Source organism: Grammomys surdaster, unplaced genomic scaffold (genome assembly GCF_004785775.1).
Source record: "Grammomys surdaster isolate TR1022 unplaced genomic scaffold, NIH_TR_1.0 335, whole genome shotgun sequence".
Lineage (NCBI taxonomy): Eukaryota > Metazoa > Chordata > Mammalia > Rodentia > Muridae > Grammomys > Grammomys surdaster.
Window position 1 is genome coordinate 1,605,100 of NW_021604754.1, and position 19,822 is coordinate 1,624,921.

Here is a 19,822-nt window from a genome sequence, read left to right on the forward strand (position 1 = left end):
TACAGCCAAAGGCAAGAAATAGGCATCTTTATTGGAAGTTCTTAGAATGGCTCAGGCTGGCAGCTGTTGCCATTCTTTGAAGAAATAGAAAAGATTTTGCAGAAGTCCTTCCCTTTCTGAAGTTTCCAGCCACTCAGCTCAGTTGTTCCATTAAAGCACTTGGTAGGCAACCCTCCTTTTAAAATAGTTACTCAGCTCCTATAGTATGCAATCCTTCCTTCAATCTGATTATTTTTCATTTTCTCCATGTCTAACTATTCCCACTCTTCTCAACATGGTTTAAAAAAATAAATTTTTAAAAAGGCCACACTTTCTTAGTTGTAACTGTGTAGCTCTAGAAATTAGAATGACTCATCGCATAGTGGAGCTGATGAAGTCAACAGCTGCTGGAAAGTATTTCTCCTTCATAGCCCTATCAACATGTGCTTGCTATTATTCCACTAAGAAAAAAAATAGATACATCAAACATCCATGCTAGCCTTTGCTAAAGTTTTCACTAGAGAAATTCATGCTTTCAAAATAATTTTGGCTTTCATTTTAATTTAATTTTTTATGTGTATGGTTGTTTTGTCTACATGTATATTTGTCCAGCATTTGCATGCCTTGAGACCACAGAGGCTAGCAAAGGATGTTGGATCTCCTGTAACTGAGTTACAGATGTTTGTGAGTCACCATGCTTGTGCTAGGAATGAGACTTGGGTCTTCTGGAAGAGCAGAGAGTGCTTTTAACCACTAAGCCATCTCTCCAGCCTTGAAATTCACATTTTGACTCAGAACATTTAAATGGGGACTCTAGAAGGAGTTCTGATAGAGAACTGGAGGTGTGTTTGGAGCACAGACAGTAAGGTCCTGATACAAGATGAGGCCAGTGGAATGAATGGTCACTGTCTGGACCACATAAGACTATGCAGTTCTTATAATACAATCAGTTCTAACTCTGCTTTTCCTAAAAGACATAGTGTATGAGACCATAGAAAGCTTCCTTATATACACAACTTAGGAGGTGATATCCATATGGCAGTCTCTCTGAAGGACACTGCCATGTGTATAGCATTGTATTATGTACTGTGAATATGGTCATGTGCAGCATCTGAGACGGGAAAGACTGGAAATGAATATATCAGAAAAAAATGGTAAAGTCATATAAATATCGAGCAAAAGAAACTTTAACACATGCAGATGAGTCATCAAGTTATCTATCTGCCTATCTATCTATCTATCTATCTATCTATCTATCTATCTATCTATCTATCATCTATCACCTATCTATCAACTATCTATAGAATCTTCTATAGTAATGTACTGAGTCATTATATAATGATTTAGTTGTTTAGTCTTAAAGTTTATTTTCCAAGAGCCCTATACAAAGAACTATAGAGCTCAACCCTATACAAAGTATTACAGGCAACTAAAGAACGCTGTGAGCAGGAGAAATAGCCTTCCCTGGAGATGAACACATTAATTGGTTATCCAATATCAAATGGTCAGCCCTGAAAACAAAATATGCAAGTAACATTATGTGGTGTCTCTCCTCCAGTGGTGTCAGGGCGCGGCTGATATACCATCTGGAAGGGAGAGGGGAGGGGAGAGAAGGCCTTCTTGTAGAGTCTTAGTGTTTTGACTCCTCTAGGCAAAGGCCTTTCTTGACAATCTCTATTGAAGTAGCTCTCTGGATGTTCTTAAGTTTTTTTTATTTCTTTATTGGGGGTGGGTTTGAACACATACCCTTTATTTGGGGTGCTATTTTGGGGAAGATTGTGGGAATATCCATGAAGGAAAGGTCATTGGCCGAAGGCTAAGGCTACTGAAGTATCTCATTAGCATGGAGACATATTCCAGGTGCTGGGTTCATGACTGACTGTTTGTGATCACTTAGTTGGAGGACATGGTTATGTGCCCCAAAGCAAGTATGTAAATAGTGAGAGAGTTAGTTCTATTCGTGCTGGTCTTACCAGTCCCACATCCATTCCTCTGGTGGCACAATTCATGTGTCCTACAACATTACAAAAAAAGAGTAGCTGACATTTAAGAGTGTGTGCATGCGCATGCACACACACACACACACACATATTCATGAATGTATTAATATATGAAATATGAATATATTTCTAAAGGCATATGTACACTTATCATTTTGAGAGAGAGCAAGAAGGAATTATCTATGGAGGGGGGTTTGGAGAAAGAAAAGTGAAGGGAAAACTTTCTAATTATAATCTCAAAAAAAAAAATTGAAAACAACAAACTATAGATATAACCTGGGTATGTGGTTCGGACATCAGAACGCAGGGCCTTGCACATTCTCTCCTGGCCCTTGCAATTCCCCACAGCTTGGCTGCTTGAGCTAGAGTGTCACTCTACACCCTGGGCTGCTCCTGTGTTCTAGATCTTTTTGTCTCAGTCTCCTGAGTGCTAGGGCCTGTGCAACCCGTGCAGGACAGAATATCGTATTTCTAAAGAAGTATGTTCTGAGTAGAACATCTTCAATGTTTAATAGTCAACATGAAATATGTATGTATTTCATGTAGTCATTGTTCTAGACCTTGGTGTGGTGATGACTTCATAGATGGATGATAGCTAAGCAACAAAATAAGAAACACCTGAACTCCAGAGGAACACTAAGAGCTTATTCAGCTTAAATATACAGTGAGGCTGGGGGTAGTTTCAATGCTGTTTGGATAATATCCAAAGACATTTCTTTGAGAAATTTAGCTATAAAAGAAAGTAGATAGTTAATAGGTACAAGTGGCTCTCAACCTTCCTAATGCTGTGACCCTTTAATTCAGTTCCTCATGTTGTAATACCTCCTAACCATAAAATTATTTAAATTGCTACTTTATAACTGTAATTTTGCAAATATTTTGGGAGATAGATAATTGCCAAAGGGGTCATGACCCACAGGTTGAGAACCAGTGAGTTAGAGAAAGATCTGAGTTCAAGGGAGGTTCGGAAGTGAGAAGATTATATGATGAGAGCAGTCTAGAAAAAATATAGTGAATTCAAGGAGACATGCCGTTACGGAACAAAGATCCTGAGAATATAAACTGTACGACAAAGTAGATAGTATCTTAAACATTTTTATTTTGTGAAAACTTTCTCTCTCTCTCTCTCTCTCTCTCTCTCTCTTTCTTTCCTATTTTGAAACAGCTTTCTTGGTATAGGCCTGGCTGTACCAAACACTCTTTGTAGACCAGGCTGGCCTTGAACTCAAAGATCTACCTGTCTCCCCTCTTGAGTGCTTGGGTTAAAGGTGTGATTTACCTCAGTGGTAGATCACTTGCCTAGTAATAGCAAGGGCCTGGATTCAGACCCAATTCTTAAAAAAAAAAATCAAACAAACAAATAGAAAAATCAAGGTAACTGGTAAAAACTTATTTTTTAAGCCCTTATGATGAGACTTGGGGTCTACTTACTGAGCCCCCTTATTTTTAAACGCTTAAAATGATTTTGATAAATTTATAAGGGTAGTTTTACTTTTATATTTAGATGCAAAATATTTCCTTTGTATTTATCGAAGCCTGGAATGTTGACCAGCACTTGTTCTTCGCACAGACCCACCTTGCTTTCAGTTTTCTCCATTATCAGTTGCTGTGTGTGAATTCACGCCATTGTTCAGCGAGCAGCTCTGGGAGATCCACGTGTTCATAATCCTGACTTTGTACGTTACTAGCTGTGTGAATCCGGATCAATTGTTTGACTCCTCAGAGTCTCAGCTTCCTAATCTCTATAATTGAAATGATGTGATAGAGTACTCTGTAGAGGGCTGTTAGAAGTGTGTAAATGAATGCAATTGAAGTGCATGGACGTGGTACATAGGGATCATCACAATTTTAACTACTGTGACTTAACTACTACTGCTGTTTACTTGAACTCTGCTCACCTGATAAACTCTTTTTATAACTATATGCAAAATAGTCAGAAAGCTTCTGCAAGGTCATGGGAGCAGGAAGTCTTAGGCCTCTGACACCACACAGAGTGATGGAGGAATGGAGGGAACAGAGGTTTGGTGGGTGATACACAGGGTTGGAGTAATATCACAGGACATTAGCTATGGGGACTATAGACTCAATATACTCTCTAGATCTTATTTTAAGATGGAAACAGTTTTACAGATTGTCCTAGTTTTCAATATTTTATTTATGCAATAGAGATAAGTATCTGATAGAAATCAGAAATCATGTAATATTTTAGTTAAGTGCTCCCTTTCTGTTTTAAATCCAAAATTAGCAGCAAACCCTACAAAATAATTAAATTTATGTTGTAAATTTTTAAGCTTTATTATTAGCATGTGTTTGTAAATTTTTATGCCTTTAAAAATTGTCATGTTCATTATCTTAATTTAGAAAATTATATTGAATTTATATTTCAAGTATATTAAAAAGCTATGCACTACATATTTTAAATGTGCAGCTAACCTCTTTGTCATTTATTTTGCATATTTCTGATATATAGAAATTTAATACTGTATATATTTATTACCTTATGCATTCATAAACAAATCTTTTATTGTGTGTGTGCCTTTATCCTTTCTTCATATTAAGGCTGTCTTTCTTCACTTTTTATCCCCTCAAAGTGTGGACAATTTGAAAGATAAAATGTTTGAAAATAAGTACTCATGTCAGGAATGGTATGAGTGAGTGAGCTATTCAAACTGAGAGCCCTAGTTCCCTGAGTCAACATGTATTTCTATATATGGAAATATATAAATGTGTGATATATGAATCTGGTTATTGTCAATATGGAGCCAAAGTCTTCCAAACTGTGTAGCTGTTTGTATACCCAGTGATGGACCCATTTCATGGGTGTGCCTAAACCAATCTACAGTGTGATTTTGGTCATGTGTAGACAATGAGACATTCACATGACAAACAGAGGGATAGATTCACTTTCGTCTAAGGACACATCCCTTATTCTCCTATAAGTGGAAGTCTCACTTCTGCCTGGATTGAGCGGAGATGATCAGAGTGTATGCAGTGGAAACAAATAGATAGTAAATTCATATTCTATGCAGAACTGCCAGCTCAGCAGCTCCCATGCTTTCTGAGAAAAGAGAGGAACCCAGTGATGTCCATGCATTCTTCTTATCTGAGAGAAATTAGAGATGTTTAAAAATCAAATTGAATTTGGAAACTGTACTGGTTCATTTCATTTGTCAAACTGACTGGACCCTTGAAACGTCCAGATATCTGGTCAACCATTATGTCGTGGTTCCTTCAAGAGTGGTTTGAATGGCACTGCTAATTCAATTGGTAGACTGAATAAAGCAAATTGCCCTCCTTCACACGGGTATAGACCTCATTCAATCAGTTGAAGGTTTGAATAGAACAAGAAGTTGACCTACCATCAAGTCAGATAGAGGACCTCCTGATTGAATCCTACTAACTGGTACATCAGTTCCTTCCACAGTTTCACTAGAAAACCAGATATTAGTTTTTCTGAAGTCTTGGGCTCATAGGTCCCTGAGCTGGATCCCCAGCATCCTGGCTCACTTTCTAGAAATTGCTAGTATCCCAAATATGAAGCCAAGTTCTTTTTGATAAATTTTTTGTTCTTTATTTTTATCTTGGTTTTTTTCTTAATCTTCATCTTTATCGTTTCTATCTCTGTCCTGTTGGTTTCTGTCTTTAGAATACTTTAATGCAGAATTCCAAATGTAAATTTAGGTGAAAACAAACAACAATATTAATATCCATGACATATGGTTATTGGGACTCAGATTAAAAGATATTAAACCATTGTATAAGTTACTAAAATGGCTTTAAGTTAGTTATAAATTATAACTAAACTATCTGAAGTAATCCCTGAATAGCAATGACTTTTAGCAGAAATATCTCACTTAAATTATTTTTAAAATTTGAGAAGTTTGATAGCCCCAAACATAATACAATATGTCTTGTACACCTGCTTACTATATACATACATACATACAGACATACATACACACAAAACTGCTTAACTGTTAAACAATTTTATTGTGCAGATTTGAAATCTTTATAGGCCATGCAGCATAAAAAAGTGTAAAATATATCAGTAAGCATATAAAATTTCAGTAACCTTTTGGGTCAGCAATTTTCTTGCGTTAAGACTGAGTATCTAGAAAAAAACAGACATGTCTTGGAACACACAGTTTACAGACTGAATCGTAGAACCATTTCCCAAGTGATTCTCTTTATATAAAGATAAAGACTATCTCTACATTTAAAAAGTTATACAGTCTAGTACATTTTCAGTTATGTACACAGTTTAAAAGTCAAACTGTGGCCATGCCAGTGTCTGTTTTAAATGCAAACAATCAAAGTAGGTAGCGGATTGGTAAAGTGTCAGCAACACTGAAAGAGAAAACAAGTCAAGCAGGGTTCGAATAAATGTATAAAAGTGAAAATAAAAGCGTATCTGGAATTTAAAAAATATCCCCAAGGATAGAGCCATAATGTGAGCAAAGGAATAAGAGGCTTTTGGTGTCCCAGGCAGGCAGCTTTCTGGAGACTCAGGTACACAGGTGAAATTCCTCAGTTTGGGTTCAGAAAAACTTGAACTTATTCCAGCAAGAACATTACCTCAAGCTTTTGTTACTACCCCTCCCCCACCTTCTCTCTGAAGAAAATGATGCATGAATGAGGCCAAAGGCTCCTCACAGGGGGAGAGGTCAAGCTTCACAGCATTACAGACTATTGCAAGTGCTACGCATAGAAGGGGTCATGTTTGCAACAGGTTTGGCAGTCTCATTTTGGCAGCCTCCTTTTTGACATTCCTCCCTGGAGGCTCACTCATCAGTTTTAAAGGGAGCATGGTGTTGAGCCCCTGAACCATCTCAGTCCATCACTAAACCATTCTGGTGTAGGGTTAGCTTAGAGTCAGGAACGTGTGATTATTCTTGAAAATAAGTGAAACTGAACAGACATGCTGGTCTCATTCAGTTGCTGAGTGGTAGAGAAAGCTGGCTTCTACTTCTGCCAGTCCACAGAGGTCTCAGCCCCATTTGTCTGCTTCAAATCATTTCACTGAGTTAATGTTGACCAGGCTTAACATAGAGAAAGATGCTACATAGCCAAGCACAGATATCAACGTCAACAGGTTCTTTATGTCAGAGTCAGAAAGAAGTACTGAGAACTGGCAAGTAGACTTTGTATGTTTTGTTTTTAGGAAAGCTGCTGGCATAATGCAAGTAGATGAGTTAGACCCTATTTGAAAAGAAACCATGAAAAATTAGAAGGCACAGAGATCTTATTCTCAGTATAGCAAATATTCAGGCACACAAAATAACAGGTTAAAATGTCAGGATGAGTAAGACATTGTTGGTATCATGAACGTGAAGATTACAATCTCCAAATGGATGGTGATCACTAGATCCCACCAGATTGCTAAGAGTGATGACAACAACCAACTCCTCAGAGAGCTGGGATATATTTAAAACCTGCCTTCATGCCCCTAAACACATGGCCATATCCTTAAACTCTTCCCTTTCTATGACATCATCACCTTGGAGCAGTCAGTTGAGGTTGTTGGTACTCTTCCCCCACCTCCCAATCTTTCCTATTTTTTTCTCAAATTATCTTTCAATGATATGTTTATATTTTAGCCAATGAAACAATGATTCACGTATAAAAGAGAGGGCAGGGTGGGTTTAAATATCCCATACTGTCAGAAATAGATGCAGTAGCTCAGAAGAGACAAGTAGTATACATGAAAATGGAAGGAATGAATTCTTTGTTCTCAACCAAGACAAACCATTCATAAATTGCGGCTGTGATGGCAACTTGGAATTGGCACCAAGGAAATAGTAAGGGGGGGGAAAACCTTCCATCCTTGAAATGTCCCTCATATCTCTTTCTGCGTGCTGATGCGGATATTGCTGAATATCTTGCCAATAGCTTCAAAGAGTGGATCACAGAAGGTGTGTACGTAGATGGAGTAGACACGGCTGACGCACTGAATCTCAATCAGGAAGCTCTTGATGCACGGTACAACTGCCCAGATGTGCAGGAAAGAGAGAATGGCAAAGTAAATGCCCCAGATGAGCGCCATTGGGATGCCGAAGATGGTAGACAGCAATCGGTAAAACCAATATTTCGTCACAGTGAAGGTGGTGAAGCTGGCCTTCCAGATGCCATCGAAACTGTGTGTCCCTTCTGGTTCTGCAATCACATCTTCAAAGTCAATCTGAAAGAAAGTGAAGAATGTGAGAACAGGAGAAAAGGGAAATACCACCTGAGATGTATGCAAGTGTCTACGATTTGTGTGCCAGCCCTGTGCAAGACGATTAGCAACCATCAGCAGTGTCTGCCTCCTTGGACATCACTGGGAATGTGAATATATGGGTTCTCCTCAGATCTGATTATTCTAGGGTGGAGCTGGAAAAGGATTTTAACCTACGTCCCAGGTGTTTTTTTTACTGTGTCATCAGTTGAGGACTACTGCTTTCAGGACAAAGGGATGTGCTTTAAAGCAAAACTCAGAAACGTGAGTAAGGACACCCAACACTCACTAAAAGGTAAAGAATGTGACCTAAGTTTTTACTGTCTTCAAAGACAATCACAATCCAGTATTAAGTACCAGACACATTCAGAATTAGACAAATCTGTTAATGACTTTTAAAACAGGATTAACAGAATCCTTTCAGGGAGTTAGGTCACTGTGAGGTGAGGCACAGAGAGAGATGGCTGTGGAGTGGTAAAGCAGAGCTTTGGAAATGTATGTGATGGGAAAAGTAAAGATGTGTGGGAATGCTGGGAGCCATGCCTCAGAAGCAAGCAAGAATGCGACTCAGGAGTGTCAGAGGCAGAGGAGACCAGAGTGACCACATCAGAAAGACGGGTTGAGGCCAGAATGGGTATTGTTTTCCACACAGTGAGGGTCTGTGAAGATGTAAAAGCAGGGAAGAGCAGCTACAGCCACACAGCTTCTTCAGATGAATTTGACAACGTGTGTGAGTATGTATGTGTTATGTGTGTATGTGTGTATGTATGTATGTATGTATGTATGTATGTATGTATGTGTGTCTGAGTCATGTGTGGATCTGAGCTGTTTGTGTGTTTGTATTTGAGTGTGTATGTGTGTCTGAGGGGTGTGTGTGTGTGTGTGTGTGTTGGTCTTAAGGTAAAAGAAACCAGCAAGGAGGCTGTGACACAGCCCAAGTGAAGTTGATAGAGTCAAGATAATGACAAAGTGGTTATTAAAAAAAAGGAAAGAAAAAAAGAAGGAAGGAAGTGAGAAAGAAGGAGGAAAATGGTGGAAGGAAAAGAAACAAGAGATCAAAGAAAATAATTCCTTGACATTATGGCAAGAACTGTTAGGACTTGGTTACTTCAAAGAGAGGAACAAAGGATGACCTTTGAACTCCTAATTGGACTGTTGAGGAGAACTCACGTGACATTAGAGCAAGGAGAACATTAGAGAGAAAAAAATTACGTTAGCAGGACTGAACTTTAGAATTAGATAAACTGAGAATATAGTTTTGGTAATGATCAAGACCAACACCAATGCTGCAAGACTCACGATACTTCAGAAGTACTTTCAGGAAGCCACTGGGAAGCAATCAACCAAACTTGCAGTCACATAGCACTTACAAGTGCTTCTTTGCATTGGTGACCTGGAACAGTAGGTTCCTGTCACTTTACAAAAGAGGAGACACGGTGACTTTCTAAAGACAGATGTGCACACAGCAATAGGGGAGCCTAGTGCAAATTCAGTCCTTTGGCAAGGATTCACCTACTCACCGACATAGTTACTTCTTAGGCTTTATATAAACTAAACAAAGTACTAAAAGCAATTATCAACAGGAAGGCACAATAGAGACACTGCTATGTGAGGGGCTCTAGCAGTTTGAAATCCACAGAAACTGACGTTGACTAGCTGTAGCCTAGCAGAGCTCAGAGTCTAGGCTAGAACTTGGGTTTCTCCAGGCTGCGGCTCAGTGTCAAAGAGCCACCTTTGATTTAGCACACCAAAATATCTTTGGAAACAGTACATGACGCTTACCAGTCTTAAAGTTTATTTTCTAGAACATTCTGTTTCTTGCTCTATTGCCGAATGTTCTAACAGTATAATATGCAAAATAGTTTGGTTATAATTTTGTAAATGAAGTTAAAAAGATTTAAGGTTATTGTATTTTTCCTCAGCACATTTAGAACTAGGTTGAGGTAAATATTTACTTGTGTGTTTAACAGATTGTAGAATATAGATAGCTCAGGGGCAAGCACAAGGACGTTTGGTCCTCAGAACACACTAAAAAATGATAGTAAACAAGCAGGCAAACATACAAACAAACAAACAAACAAACAAGCCAAAGCCCACACCAGACAGGGCTCAGCAAGCCAGCTAGACTAGTCTAATGGGGAATTCCAGACTAGTGAAAGAGTTTATCCTTAATAAAAGAGATGGGTGGGTTTGGAGAGATAACCTCTGATATGTCCTGTAAAACACACACACACATACACACACACACACACAGACACACACACACACACACACACACACACACACACACACTTAGAGAAAGGTGGGCTGGGACATAAGGTAAATCAGACCAATACTTGAATGTTGTTTCTGTCCAACTTATTTATAATTGTCTATTTGCAAGGTTATGATAATAAATTCTTCCCAAAGCAATGAAAATGAGAAATTAAGGTTTTTTCCTTCATTTAAAATATATTATTTGTTTTTACATCTTAAAAAATGTTGCTATTTTAAAAGTGAAACTGAAGAAGTCAAAATTGTAAAATCATCATTAAAATTTAAATCTGGGTTCAAGGATAAACAATGCATGGTGATTTACAAATATCCTGGGAGAGCAGAACTGTTTGTACAAAGCGTATAAAGGCCCATTGCTTTCATTACAGGGAAGGCCTATTACCAATTATTCCAGAAATGACAACGAATTGTCCCTGTGAACAAGAGGTTGGTTTGAGGCTCAAATCTGGTCTAAAGGAAGTTAATGGTTTCTTTAATACTGAACCATTCTATGAAAAGTATCTTTTTAAAAATGAACAGAGTACTTCACAATTAAAAGACATATTAATAGACTTAAAAGGTTGATACCCTTAACTCTTCTGATACTTAATAATTTCCTTAGCATGACCTCAGAGACAGTGAACAAAGTGTGTGTGTATGTGTGTGTGAATTTGCATGTGTACACATATATGCATATATATGTATAAATATATATATGTACATATATATGTATAACTGGCACATATTAATGAAGTATATTTAGTTAGAGAAGATATTTAGGACATGTGTTTCTATGAAAAATTTCTTGATAAGAATTTCCTTAACTTTACATCTAAAGTACTTTTTTAGTAAGCATATTGAAAATTCCTTTTTCTTTTTTAAGGTACTTTTGAAAGTTTCTATACATTTTCAGTGCCTGCTCAAAATAGGTAGTGAGCATAATCTTTAATACCCCAGTGAATTTTGTGCGGTTTTTCTGTGACAAGATGACATAAAGAAAACATAAATATATTCAGTTAGTTTCTAATTTAGTCTGAAGAATTAACGGTGGGGGACTGCCTCATCTGGCATCAGTAGGAGGGGAGGCGCTTGGTCCTGTAGAGGCTTGATGCTCCAGAGAAGGGGGGGTGCTAGAGGGGTGAGGTGGGGTGAGTGGTTGGGTGGGTGGGTGGGTGAGGGAGCACCCTCTTAGAGGCAAAGGGGAGGGGGATAGGATGGGGAGTTGGTAGAGGGGAGACCAGGAAGGGGGATAACATTTGAAATTTAAATAAATAAAATGATTTATTTAAAAAACAGAATTCACAGTGGCTTAAAAGAGTGAAATAGTACATCCAAATTAGGTGTAGCAGAAGGCAGAAGCAGCTCGGGCTGATGTCGCGTTCAAGCCTGAGTGGTGCTTCCTCCTCCCTACGTCATTCTGCGGGGATGTCCACTAGTGCAAAGAGTGCTTACTGAGAGTACAAAGCCCTGGAATGTAGCACATGCTCAATAAACAACAGCGGTGACAAACTCCTTGACCAGATGAGCAGGGTTTTCACTAGATAAGCAAAAAATGATTGACACCGCCTCCAAAGGCTGTGAATTCAGCACTTACTGCTGGCTCAAGAGGACTAACCTGTATTTGTGTTGCCCTCCTCGCAAGCCTCTGAGATGCCCACTCCTACTCCTTTTCGAAGGTGAGGGTGTTGAAGGAAGTTAATAAATTGTTCCAGGTCACCCAGATGCTAGTAAGCAAAGCCGGAATGTGTCACTTTTCGGGTGTATAGTCCTTTGATTCCACAGCTGGAAATCCAAACTCTTACAAAAGTCCTGGTGCTTAATCTTCGCTGAGGTTCATGAGTGCCTAGAAGCACTCACACTGTGGTTGTTAAAGCCAGAGCTCTTGCTAATATTATGACTTTAAGCAGGGACATCTGGTAAGGAGGATATTTTGAGTTTTGCGTACTGATTATTTTTATACCACTCTGAACACTATGTGCTCACAATCCTGGGAATTCAGTCAGGGACCGCCAAGCTAAATGGCAGATATGGAAACTGAGGCAGACAATCTCATGGTCCCAAACGAATCAGAGAAAAAGCTAAAATAGAATGCTAATTTCATAGATCCCAAGTGCATGAATAGCCCAAGGCCCCACGGTGTTTCCAGTTTTTTCTGTACCTGATCTATTTATAGGTACCCACACATGTTCCTTGCTTTCTAAGACGTTGGCTTGGCAGGATGTCTGAATGCTTTATTGAGGTGTCTTCTTCATACTGTGACCGTGACATTTTTATTCTTCGGTCAGGGTGAATAAAACTGGAATGAATACTTTAAATGGTGTGTGTGTGTGTGTGTGTGTGTGTGTGTGTGTGTGTGTGTAGGGTGCTGGAGTCTAAACTCTGTTGCTCATGATTGCACATTGGTACTTTTAATCACTGAGCCATCTCTTCAACCCTCAGGAACACTTCAAAAAATATCTTTAGTATATATGTTGACTTTCAAAATACTCATTTTGTTAGACAAACGATGGTGCCTTTCTCTGCTAGTCCCCTGGTGCTTTTGCAAAGAGCATCAGACTGACCAACCTTCCATCAAAATGGCCACCCTTGAATCCACTTTCCCAGGAGGCTTATCCGACTTACCCCTCTCCATTGTAACTGTCCCTTGGTAGGCATGGAATTTTGCCCTGCCATTGAGTAGATGGTTGTTTACCTAGCAGGACTGTGTTCAGTTCAATGTTTCTGGCTTTACCTAGAGCAATACTTTATATGCTTACTCAGATTTAGACTGGCATAGGAATTAGAAATTTGCTTTTCTTAGAATAAAAGATAACAAACTCAAATGGTATAGGCACCCTGTGGCTTTTAAAATGAAATGCCTCAGATGAAGCTAAGTTACTCTACCAAAGAATTGATTTTTCTGTTCTGTAACTAAAGGAACATATTTGCCATTTTGGCAACGGCCACTATGCAGACCTACAGATCGAAGTCACAGATGCATTTAAGCAATATTTCTATGTCTCAATGGATGCTTTCTTAGGAGTCAACTTTATAAATGATGCTAAAATACCTTTGCACAACATTGGCTGTTTCTGAAACATAACAAAATCTAGCCACAGGAGTCAAGAATAACAATTTGTCTTGTTACATTTTGATAATGCTTGGTTAATGCAATAAATCTCAGAAGATCTTATCCTGCTAAATGTATCTTAAGGTGATATTTTAAAGGCAGTTTGCACGTACATAGGAATAAAATAAACACAATCATTTTTCTCCAAATGCTGACCTTTTTTTTTCTGAATGACAGTCAAGACAAATTTAAGTACCTTTGTGATTTTGTGTACAGCAATGGTTTCACGTTTGGTTTCAGTGGAGAAAATATAGTTTTAAACTGTTAGTAAAAACTCTGATTGTATTAGAATATGTGACGTATATATCAGTACATTATTAGCATAATTAAATGTATGGGTAAGTCATAATACTAACTAAGCAGCTGCCAAGGTGTTTACTGAAGACCCATCTGCTGTCTGTCCAACACAGTTATACTGCTGTCCCCAAAGAATCCTAACCACTTAGGTAATTGAAACTGTCCCCTGATCTCAGAGTTATGTCATGGTTAGTTTGTACCTGGTATAATACATTAGTATTATTGGTGAGTGGTTTGGTGAGAATAAAGATGTGACACAGATGTGGCTAATAAGATTTAAGTTAGTCTGCTGGGCAGAAATTTCAAGATAGCCTTTCTTTGAAAGAGTTTATTTATTTATTTATTTATTTATTTATTTATTTATTTATTTATTTGTGTGTGTGCTCACATGCACACGTGCATGCTAGTATGTGTATAGACACTGGCAGAATACAGAATAGGACATCAGATTCCCTGAAGCTAAACTTACGAGCAGTTTCAAGCCACATAATGTAGGCGTCAGAAGTCTAACTCTGGTCCTCTGTGAGAACGATGACCATTCTCAAGTTCTGGCCATTATTCCAGCACCTAGAAAAGCTTTATACCCCTTAAGATACAGGTGCTTATGGGGAGACCCCTTTATATTCTGATTACATAAAGTGATGTCATCTCATGATCATGAGGTGACATGAAGGAGTGGAAGGACAACAGGACAGGAAAGATGCTCTTTTTGCCATTGTCCAGATGTGGAAACAATGTCAGAGATACTGACCACTTAGATTCTCCCATGCGATGTGTACACACCATCAGTGCAAGCCAGCACTCTAGGTTTCATTCCTAGAATACACTCTTCTGTTGCTAGGCATTGTACGTGCACATTTAGAAACATGTTCCTTGTCTGGCCTCAACATTTTCTTCCCACACTGCTAGAAATTCCCACAGATTGTAGCCAAGCTTCATTCTGGAGATGTTTATTTTACATTAATATCAGAATGATAAATTAGCTATGAATGAAGCAGCACAATCAGATTTTCATTTATAGAAATGAAATTAAAATATCATAGCCTCTAAAATGGGTCTCAAGGGTTTCTTTCCAGATGTTTGTGTTCTTGCAATGCCCTCTGCTCGAGTTGGTGGCTAGATGTGATTGGTCTTCGAACATGCTGGGGTCTCTGAAGAATTTACAAAACACTGTAATGCCTTGCCTTGTGTGCCGTTCATGCTCTCTGGTTTGCTCTTTTGGAACTTAGCTGCCACGGTTGGGTTACCTTCAAAGGGGATGGCATGGACAAGACATAGAAGAGGTCCCTGGCTATCAACTCTTGAGACACTGGAAACCTCAGTCCAGAAACTTAAGAGGACTGGATGAGTCACCAACCACATAGATAAGTCTGGATGTGGCACCTCCTCCATCTTGGCTTTGGGAGGATCTAGTACTGACAGCTGGATTGCACCTCATGAGAGACGCTGAGCAATCACTCAGCTAAGTCACACCACATGGAAAGTGTAAAATGATGGACGGCTGTTGCTATAAATTACTATATTTGAAGATAACTGGGTATGAAGGGATAGACAATAAATCCAATTCTAAAGAAAGCCCCTTTCACGTTACTGCTTTTACTTTATGTATTTTGTATTAGACAACTCAACTTTCATACCTATATAAAAACATGTAGAGTAAATATATACCATAATTTCTTAAAATTCTGTGCTAAGTCTAAAATACGTAAGTATATGAGAAGGAAATACATCATCTTAAACTTTCTATAATCCACACAGTCTTAGAGAAATAATTAGACCATTTTCAGTGTTTGTGTAACACTATCCACCCATATACCTCAAACGGAGCTTAGAACCAAATCTGATCCTTGGTCTTAATTGTTACCTTAATAGGATTTACAGTTAGCCTACAGTTTACAATCTAGCCACACCTTAGGCAGAGAGGATTAACTGGCTCAAGCTGGGTGGTACCTTCCAATGGTGACTGAGACATGAATAGAGCTGTAGAAAAAGCAACATTATCTGCTAGCATTTGCTCCTTCCTGAGTGTACCCACCTCCAGTTTTCTTGGCCTTCAAATGTGGACTGGATACTAGCAGCTCTCCAGAAATCTTTCTGCTAGTTTAGCTCCTGTTGGGATTGCCGAGGCATCCAGTTTTCTGGATTGAGAAGCTACTGGAATTTCAGCCTTTCCAGAGTGCAGATTCTTGTTATTAGAATACCCAGAATTGTATTATTGTAAGACAGTCTAATAAATCTTCTCTTACATACATTCTATTGGTTCTGTTCTTTGGGGGGAATCATGCCTAAATGTCAGCTATGCAGACAATCACCCAGACAACCAAATCTAGACCTTTAAATCCAATACTCCAAAATGCACTACTTTATGGTTCTTGATTTTCAAAAGTCCTCAACATGACTAACATGGCAAGAGGGACTTCAAAGAGAAAAAAAACTGGTAGAATGCATATTCTCAGCACTCTGTTCAGACTTTCTGGAGTGGAGTCTGGGGTCTGCATTTTTCTAATTTCAGAAGCATCTCCTTATGTAGCTCAGGCTAGTCTTGAACTGAAAGTCTTTCTGCCTCAGCCTTTTGAGTGCTAAGACTGAAACCCTGTGTGTCTGTTTGTATGTCAGTATATGCATCAGTGCAGGTACCTGCAGAGAAAGAAGGGGTGCAGTGTGCCCTGGAGTTAGGGTTACAAGTGGTTGTGAGCCATCTGACAAGGATGCTGGGTACTGAACTCGTATCCTCTGAAAGAGCTTTATCCTCTCTTAACCACTGAGCTATTTCTCCACACAATTTCTCTCAGTGCTTTCACTTTAAACGAGACTTCTTTTCTCTCCTCAGTGATAATTTTTATTGGAGCACATGATGGCTCCTTCCAGTTAATGACATTTTTATTTCTATGTTGTATTCTCTGGGCCTTGTGTCTCGGCTTCCTTCCCTCTTCCTCTGTGAGTTTCTCTTATGCTGGATACCACCTGGATGCTAACAAATAAATGGATGTAAACACTCTCAGAAAAGCTTTTCCTAATTTGTTCTACCTACTTATGTGGACTATTGTTCAAAAGTAAATGCCTGTGATCATTATGAAAAACCAGTCAGTAGAAATTGTGGTGTATCTCCATCGTGGTACATCCACTAAAAGCCAATGTAGAGTTTTGTTTAAATTAAATACATCTTTTACAATTTTTAATATGTGTACCAAATCTAGTCACACACTGAGAGCATGTATTCCAACTTCTAACTCTCTTCTCCATTCCCACAGTTTCCAACATGTTGAGAGGCCTTTGAAGCCAATGGAATAATATTGTGTCTGAGTATGTGGGTATGGAGGAGGAATGAGAAAGAGCACCATTAAGTGCTACCAGAACACGGGAACTTTACTGCAATTCCCATGTGTTTTCTCAGAAGCAGAATTTACTTGCACCACTGAGCAAGAGGCTTTGGTGCCCTTGGCACCAGCCATGCCGAAGGCAGAGGGTCTGGATTATGTTATACATGCCCACGATCTCGTGAGCTCCTCGGTGACCCACCCATGCTTTAGAGGAATGTAAATCTAGGATAGGAACATTGCTTCATGTTCTTGGCTTGGAGACCTGCTGCTTTTCAGTGGAAGATGTGAAGAAACTTCGTCTTTCAGAGGTTCCAAGGACTGTGTCTTGGGGAGCAGGGGGCAAGGGAAAAGGATGTAGCTATAAGCAGAGCTTTAGCACAAGATGATGAGTGTGAACGAGTGAAGTATTTTAGAGTATAGGTTACAGGGCAGGAAAAGGTTTGCAGTGAAAAGCCTGGACTTTAGTTTGGCCACCATCTCCCCTCTTCGTGTTTCATCTTCAGTAACCTCATGCTTTCCTGGCCAGAAACTTGATGGTTGAAGGTTGGGGGTGAGTTGTCATTTCTTTCTGTTCTCCCTGTCTCTCTCCCCTATCTCTCTCCCCAGAGCATTTTATTTCTCCCTTATTCCTGAGGGATAGTTTCTCAAACACTAATAAAAGACTTGAGAATTTCCAAAAGATATTGTCAAAGTACAAATTTCTGCATCTCAAATCAGAATTAGTAGTCTGTGCTGGGGTATCTAGGTATCTTTCTCTAGCCTGAATTTGATGCAGGAGGTTTTAGGGAAAAGCAAAGCTTCAAGTAGAGAGGATCTCAAAACTTCAATATGCAGATCTGAATGAATGCAATACTATACAGTATGTTGTTTTTGAAATGTGATACACTGTCCAGATCAACGCCATGGAGGTTGTATTTGCCTTCTTTCATGGCAGTATTATATCACATAAACTGCTAATGTTCTCCTACCTTGGTTTCCTTCTTCAAACAAGCAGGTACGATGGTGTCAGCACCAAAGGGATGTTCAAAGTATTTAATAGCTAACTTATGGAAGATGTCTAGGATGGTGCCAGCTGTATGAGGAGCACTGGTTCTCCTGTATTAGGAACACTGGCCCAGTTGTCTTGGTCATGAAGTAGTAAGATATATTCTGAGGGTTGCGTCACATTTTGCCATTCTAGGCTGAATATTCCGGGTCTGATAACACGGGAGTTTATATTTCGCCATGCATTGAATTGTGTCCCCATTATAAGCTAAATTAAGACTCTGATATCCAGTAAACACAGGGAGAAGGCAAGTGATGATAGAGGCAGGAATGAGGTTAGGCAGCTGCCATCTAAAGACTACCAAGAGTGTTCAGCAATCCATAGCAAACAAGGAAAAGACAGAGATCAACAGGAGGTTTCACAGGGAGCATGGCCTTGCTATCATCTTGATTTTGGACCCCTCACCTTCAGTCCAGGAGATAATGGATATCTATTGCTTTAAAGGCACCCAGCTCGTGATGGTTTGATGGGGTTGGGGGACTCCTGGGAAATGCATCTACATCTCCCTTAAAGTTTCAAACCTTATTTTCAACATCAGGGTTTGGGGATTTCTGTTTCCACACTTGTTCATTATAGGTGGCCCTCTCTTTCTTAGGGTGACCCCAGGTGGGAACCTAGAATACAATGTGTAATTGAGGCTACTTTGCTAGGAGTCTTATCAAGTAACCCATATACCTCAGTTTCCGTATCACAAAGTGTCTAGTTGCAGATGTCTCTGTACAAAGCAGGCTGAGTGCCCCTTGATTCCTTTTATTCTCCTCAGACTTCTGGTGTCTGTTTGGTGCCACTTGTTGATGCTGAGTGTCATCAAACCGGTGACAGAGAACAGACAGTGGTGTAAAAATAGACCAAGAAAGGGCCAGAGATAGGAAACTGGAGAGTGTGTGTTAGTGAACTTGGGCAGAGAAGAATGATTATTTGGGCACACTTGTGTTGGCCGTGTGAGAGGGGCAATAACTGTAGCATTCACGGTAAATGCTCTCCCCAATAGAGAAGGTTTGCCTCATTAAATGTATGGAGATCTTATTTTGTGTAAACACTCAATTAGAAGGCTCATCTGGAGGTCTGGCTTGCTCACTGAATTCTGTTTATACTTTGGTGTTTATTGTTCTTTAAGCTTCTGGGCATGTCACGGGACAGATATGAATGATTACCATACTTTTTTAAAAAAAGGCTTTTCATATTTTATCAACATACAACAAGCAAAAATGTCTTTGCCATTTTCAGGCTAACCCTTTAGTCCTTAAATGTGTTTGAGTCACAGCCTTTTAAAAAGTTTCAACTCCTGTTTCAATTGCTACTGTGCCCTTCCTGACTTCAGATGTTGCTTCCTACCATTCAGCTCAGTCAAAGAAGCATTATGAACAGCATTAATTTTACCTCACTGCAGGAATATTTTCCCTCCAGTGCTTTTAGTCTGTTTATTAAACAAATAGAAAATGAATGAAATAAATCTCTGCAGGCTTGAACACTACTTGGCAAACAGGGGGAAAGATACATACTAGTGTCCTTGCAAGGAGAATCACAGCCCATTATACAGAACTAACACTTCATGTAAGAATTCCTGACCTTTACAATGGGGTTTTCCACATGGATATAATTGGC

General features: G+C 39.2%; 1 protein-coding gene across 1 annotated transcript in view; it reads right to left on the reverse strand.

Annotated features, from left to right (window-relative positions):
* Nucleotides 1-5,949: 5,949 nt before the first annotated feature.
* The window catches only part of Cav1 (caveolin 1), a 31,583-nt gene continuing 17,710 nt past the window's right edge, over nucleotides 5,950-19,822 (reverse strand). Inside the window, exon 3 of the mRNA XM_028778443.1 lies at nucleotides 5,950-8,157. Coding sequence (XP_028634276.1) covers nucleotides 7,816-8,157 — 342 coding nt within the window. The 3' untranslated portion in view covers nucleotides 5,950-7,815. The remainder of the gene's footprint in view (nucleotides 8,158-19,822) is intronic.